The 6,577-nt window shown below is 41.6% G+C and overlaps 1 protein-coding gene across 2 annotated transcripts in view; it reads right to left on the bottom strand.

Moving 5' to 3' along the window:
- Positions 1–281: 281 nt before the first annotated feature.
- RNLS (renalase, FAD dependent amine oxidase) overlaps positions 282–6,577 on the bottom strand; it is a 268,188-nt gene continuing 261,892 nt past the window's right edge. Inside the window, exon 7 of one of the 2 annotated variants that reach the window (XM_032430322.1) lies at positions 282–794. In XM_032430322.1, coding sequence (XP_032286213.1) covers positions 642–794 — 153 coding nt within the window. In that variant the 3' untranslated portion in view covers positions 282–641. Of the gene's footprint in view, positions 795–4,550; positions 6,214–6,577 lie in introns of those variants that run through there. The other variant, XM_032430324.1, reaches the window with a different exon arrangement.

Raw genomic sequence — 6,577 nt, 5'->3', positions numbered from 1 at the left:
CTGAATTCTTTTTTAAGGTTAAAAACTATGATATGACTTGGAGAGTCAAGTTGCATCTGGTTATTATGTGAAAATTTGAAGAGGGGTTTCTTTGTCATTCAATTGCCCTCCAAACGATATTCCTAGAAACAATGACATCTATGACCTACTATTCAGGATGGTTTAATAACTAGAGAGAGACAGAAATTACGCTCCGTTAGCCACAGTTTGGGGGAATCCCGTAGTTCAGCAATTGGCAAAAACACTGAATCAAGGACATACTTGAAGATTAAAAATGAGGATTGGATAATAATTATTCTTTATTTGGAATGGAAATTTTCAAAAGAATAAGGATTTTGGAACATGAACTGTTACTCTGATTGGACATGCTTTTTTGGGAGGGCCATTTGTTATTCTTAAGCACTGTTTTCCTCTGATGAGGAGTAGTCATGACAATTCAGAAACACCATGAAAGGTGCATGGTACAAGGAATTTTCATTGTAGCATGGGTTGTAACTGTCAAAATCATAAAATCAATTTTATACTCCATTTGAAAAATTTTCCAGTAATTTCTCTCAACAAAATAGAGAGCAAAATAATCGATAACAGAAACTTGTGAAAACAAAAACCCGAAGCTCACATAGAGGACAAAGATACAAATGCTAAACATGGTTCTTTAAAGCTTCTAGAACACACCGGGCAGAAGTGATGCAGCCATCGAAGTTGGACTGGGTGAACGCATCCCCTCCACACACAAGGAAAGGTTTGAGATGAAGAGTCAACTGGCCATGGGAGTTGATGGCAGCATTTGTAACCTGAAAAGGTTAAAAACAACAATAACTACAACACAAAAGGATTGTGGTTGACATTCTCTGCCCTCTTGTGCTGTGATGTCAGCACCCACCTGAAGAAATCGCCATGTCTCACAAAACCGAGACCCCTAAGCCCCTCTTCTCACCCAAGTAGTCATGCTGACTTTCTCAAATGTTGACATTTTCAGTTAGTTGACAAACTTATCAGAACTTGAAAATTAGTGGGTCATGATAGGCTCAATTAGCTGGAAGTACAGTGTTGTTTTTTTTTTTGTATAAGGGGGAAATGATATTCATGAAATCATTTACCAATAATGGAGTCCCTGTGACGTGCTAGACAAGGGAAACAGAAAAGAGAGAAGGAATGTGTCCTTAAGGATTTTCCAGTTCAGCACAGAGTGCGGGCATATGACAGCATCTAAGGGCTAAGACAGGGTGAGTAAGAGGGCACTATGGGAACACCTGGGGGTACCCAACCCAGCACACCCAGATAGAGAAGCCTTCAAAGGGGAGGGGACGGGTCATATCACTTGAGTTCTGATGGACGCGTAGGAGTTTAAGAAACAGGGATAAGGCTTTCCAAAGAGAATGAGCAGCAAGCATAAAGGCCCCATAGTCCATGAGCAAGAGAGAACAAAGTGTGTTTTGGAAAGGGGCTAATCAGAGGAAGGGACATGGCTGAGAGGCAAGATAAGAGGCACTTAGTGTTTCAGAATTAAAATGTATAATACTTCTAAACAAAAGTCTATTAAAAATGTAGAATTTACTACTTATGAGGGGCACCTGGGTAGCTCAGTCAGTTGGGTGCCTGATTCTTGGTTTCAGCTCAGGTCAGGGTCGTGAGATCGAGCCCCATGTAGGGCTCCACGCTCAGCAGGGAGTCTGCTTGAGATTCTCTCTCTGCCCCTGCCCCGACTTGCACGCTCTCTCTCTCTAAAATAAATAAATAAATAAATCTTTAAAAAAAAAATAAAAGAATTTACTACTTATGAGCCAAAGGGGAGAGAATTAGCTAAAGTCTGGGATTTATTTTATTTTATAGAATGAGGTTTATAACATTTGAAATGCTGAAAAGGCATAGAGGTTATTTCCTGAGAAAAATATTCTGAAAATTGGGAAGGATGTTGCTAATAAGCATTCACAGCCAGAAGAATGAGCAGGCGACAGGGGTGTGTGAACACAGTCATCTTGGACATGAGACAGTTTGGCTCCTGGAGAACAAAAACCCCCTAAAAAACAAATCACACAAACTTATTATAAAGACAATCTTGGGGTGCCCAGCTGACTCAGTCGACAGAGCATGCGACTCTTGATCTTGGGGTTGTGAGTTCGAGCCCCATGTTGGGGGTAGAGTTTACTTAAAAAATAAATCAATAAAATCTCCTCCTTTATAAAAAAAAAAAGTCAATCTCACTTGGGGTTGCTTCCCTGCACAACTTCAGGGCATGACATTCACACAGACTACAACAGGGCAGTTCTGGTCTCTTATACGTGTTCATGGAAAGTAATAGGCTAAGGCCCACGAGGAGCTGTTTATTTATAAATTACCAAAAAAAAATCAAGAAATGTATCAAATGCTATTTGGATTATGGGGTTGAGATTTGGTTCTAGGTAAGCTGAGTTAGTACATGCTTGGACGATTTTTTAAAACCAGAAGAAGTTTTGCATAGATTTTTTTATGAGCCATATTTAGCTTTAATAAGGAGGTTAGTTACAATTATTTCTTTGTTGAATCACTAAAGATAGGGACGTTTAAAGTCCTGTGTCGCTCAGATACGAATGTAAAATTTTAAGAGCATCCTCTCATTTTCCTGGAGGTCACTTGGTAGGAGCAGCATCTTTCATACACACTGCAGATAATCTTCTTTAAAAGTTATGCCACAGTGGGTGTCTGGGTGGCTCAGTCGGTGAAGTGTCCAACTCTTGATCTCAGCTCAGGTCTTGATCCCTGGGTCTTGAGGTCAAGCCCCTCATGAGGCTCCACACCCAGCGTGGAGCCTACTTAAAAATTATACCATAGTTTTATTATGTTCAGTTGCAATTTGATTTTTCCCAGCTTTACTGGAGTATAATTGACAAATAAAAATTGTATATATTTAAGGCATACAACTTGATGTTTTGATATACATATGTATACATTGTAAAATCATCATCATAATCAAGCTAATATATCATCAGCTCAGTTATCATTTTTCCTTCCTTTCCTCTACTCTCCTCTCTTCTCCTCTCCCTTTCCCTTTCCCTTTCCCTTCCTCTTTTCCTTCCTTTCCTCCCTCCCTCCTTTCTTTCTGGTGAATCACTTTATGATCTATCGTCTTAGGAAATTTCAAGTCCACAGTACAGTACTGGTAACTAAGTCATGTTGCTGCACATTAGATCCCCGGAACAGACTTACCCTGTGTCACTGAAACTTCGTACCTTGGACCAACATCTCATTCCCCCCTCCCACCAGCTCCTCGTCTTCACCATTCTATTCTCTGCTTCTATGAGTCTGACTAGTTTAGATTCTGCATAGAAGTGAGCTCATGCAGCATCTGTCTTTCCATAGCTAATAATCTTGAAATCGGCTCACAAGATCTTTGAGTGGAATAACAGAAAACACAGAGTGTGGACACTGAAGCACGGACTTGGGCGTTCAGTCAGAGCCTTTAAATTCCTACTTTTTTATTTTAATTTTTTCAAGATTTTACTTATTTATTTATTTGAGAGAGTGCTTGTGCAAGCAAGGGGGAGGAACAGAGGGGTAGGGAGAGGGACAAGCAGGCTCCACACTCAGTGTGGAGCCCGATGCAGGGCTCGATCTCATAACCCTGAGCTCACGACCTGAACTGAAATCAAGACTTGGACGCTTAACCAACCGAGCCACCCAGGCGCCCCTAAATTCCTACTTCAGATAGAATTTAAACAGGTTGGATTATTTGATTTGCCAGTGAAACACTAAGGGAAAACTGTTAGGTTCTCATACATATTAATGATTTCAGAGTGTGATAGCTGGTAGTCTGAAAACAAGGGATGTTATATAAACATTCAAAAACCAGACAAGACTGGGCAGAAGCTTGGCAGTCTGGGACCACTGAGTAGAGGGGCAAATCATTTTCTGACTTTTAATAGGCCATGAGGGTGCCAGCTATGTTTTCCCACAATCATCAATGCTCATAATAATGGCCCCAATATTCAAGAACCAGTTCTAATATGCATAAAGTATTACTTGTTAGCATTTCTTGAATGTTCGCTGCATACACATGCTTTACATGTGCACCCATTTAATGAACACAGCCACCCTGTGAGGCGGTTACTACTATTCTCATTTTATAGAGGAGAACACTGAGACTCAGAAAGATTGTCACCTGCCCAAGGACAGAGAGCTAGGAGGTGAAGAAACAGAGATCCGAACAGAGCACGTGGACTCCAGAACTCACCCTTCTGACACTTTCAGAAATATTTCCATGAAGACTTTCTTTCTTTCTTTCTTTTTCTTCTTTCTTTCTTTCTTTCTTTCTTTCTTTCTTCTTTCTTTCTTTCTTTCTTTCTTTCTTTCTTTCTTTCTTTCTTTCTTTCTTTCTTTCTTTCTAAGATTTCATCCATTTATTTGACAGAGGGAGACACAGAGAGAGAGGGAACACAAGCAGGGGGAGCAGGAGAGGGAGAAGCAGGCTTCCCGTTTAGCAGGGAGTCCGATGTGGGGCTCGATCCCAGGATCTGAGACCATGACCTGAGCCAAAGGCAGACGCTTAATGACTGAGCCACTCAGGCGCCCCTGAAGACTTAATTTAAATAAAACAAACAAAAATGTTTGATAGTCACTGGTAGTTTTATGCATCTGAAAATTCATATAAACAGAGTAACTCATTCATATACATATATACGAATGCACATATGTATAATACAAAATAATGCATGTCCATATATATGTATGATTTTTAAAACAAAACAAAAACGTTTGATGGTCTCTTAGCTTAACGCATCTAGAAAATCACATAAATGGGATAGCTCATTCATATGTACTCATATATACATACGTGTATGTCTATATATAATTTACACACACACACACACAAATCTCCGTGTGTGATAAAGTTCTGACACATTCCAGTTGACATCCCTGTACAGATAAACCATCACTACTGCACATTAACAGGTATTAAGCAGGAGGGAGCTGGTGGGAGAACGTCCTGCCCAGGGTGAGCTGACAATTTGTCGGTGCCGTGTAATTCCGTTTGAGGACTGGTGCAGGCCAGATGCGAGGTCACGTGGCTGGAAGACTGGGCTGCTGATTGGCCAAGTCTGCAGTTTGGGGAGGAAATCAATCTCACGGCGTTTAGGTGGACTCACCTTGAAGCGTGCTTCAAACACGCCCTTCTTTGTCGTGTTTCTGTGACTTTGAACCAGCCGTCCTGCGGGGTGATGGTGTACCATTCCCCCCTCTTCGCTGCCCTTCTAGAAGCAGCACAAACGTCACCTGCACTGAGGTCTTCGTGCTCTGCCGGGCAGGGCAAGAGCCTTTACAGCGTGTTATTTTATCTGTGATGTTACTTGCTGTTTTGCACTGTAATTACGTCCAGATTTGTCTCCCTTCCTAGACTGCATGCCTCGCAGAGCAGGGGCTGGGCCGCACCAATCCTTGTATCCAAGGCTGGGGATGGTGCCTAGCCTCTATGACGTGTGCAATGAACGTTTATTGAGTTAAAAAAAAAAAAGACAATATTGTACACGCAATTGATCAAATGAAGGTCTTCAAAGGGAACCATCTACACAAAAAGTGTTATTCAGAGGCACACACTGAGCTGGCAGAAGCTCAAATGGAAGAGATACTGTATTTAGGACGCTCTCAATAGTGACAAATTTAGGGCTGTCCTCTCGTCATGTGAACTGTTTCATGTGAACATCTCGTGTCATATATGAAGCAGAACCACACAAAGGTGCTGATTCTGCAGGTCACAGACGTTAAATATTGTCCATCTTCACATGGCTTAACCTAACGGGTTCTTTGTGTCGTGATTATTAGCTGTAAACATACACACAAGGAGTCCCTCTGGTGTGAGAACGAAATTAAAGATGACAAGAGAGAGGAGCAGACCAGAAGGCTTAACAGCGACTTCAAAATGGGGATTGTCAAAAACGTGAAGGTGATAATTAGCAAAAAATAATCCAGCGATACACTTGGTGACATGCATTCTTCCTTCCACACCTCAGCTGACGGCGAAAGCTCGTCCTCGGACTGTCAGGCATCTACCCAAACACAACAATCTTGCTGTGTGGCCTCGAGCACGGCCATATTTTAGGTTGATCCATTCTAGTTAGCTGTCCAGCCCATGATTTGGTTCCTTAAAACCAACCTTTCCGAAATGTGGCACTAAGGGACATCCATGTGGGCACGGCAAGATGAGGTCTCACCGGTTCTAATCCTAGATGCGCAACCAACCTGATAAGAAAATGTGACAACATTTCAACAATTAGCTTCTTGCTCCTGCATTTCCTCACTTGTCACACATGTAAATTATACTGTACTTCACTGAATCTAAGGCACGGTCAACCGGAAGAAGCACCAGTATTTTATGCGCCAATGAGGAAGAAAAATGGTGGCAACGTGACACATAGCTTTATATTTACTAGAACAGTTCTCTTGTACTTATCTACAAGTAGTTCTTTTGCAAAACTAGAAAGGACATAAAAGAGGAATACTGGTTAAGCCGTTCCAAAAATGTCTTCGCATATAGAGCGTGACTTCTCCTCTCTAACTCAGAGTTGTCCACATCCGTGCTCCTCCCCACATGACAGTCTGTCCT

This window comes from Phoca vitulina, unplaced genomic scaffold (genome assembly GCF_004348235.1).
Source record: "Phoca vitulina isolate PV1807 unplaced genomic scaffold, GSC_HSeal_1.0 scaffold43, whole genome shotgun sequence".
Classification (NCBI taxonomy): domain Eukaryota; kingdom Metazoa; phylum Chordata; class Mammalia; order Carnivora; family Phocidae; genus Phoca; species Phoca vitulina.
Note: the sequence above shows the minus strand (reverse complement) of the source record. Positions and strands in the feature narration are given on the sequence as shown.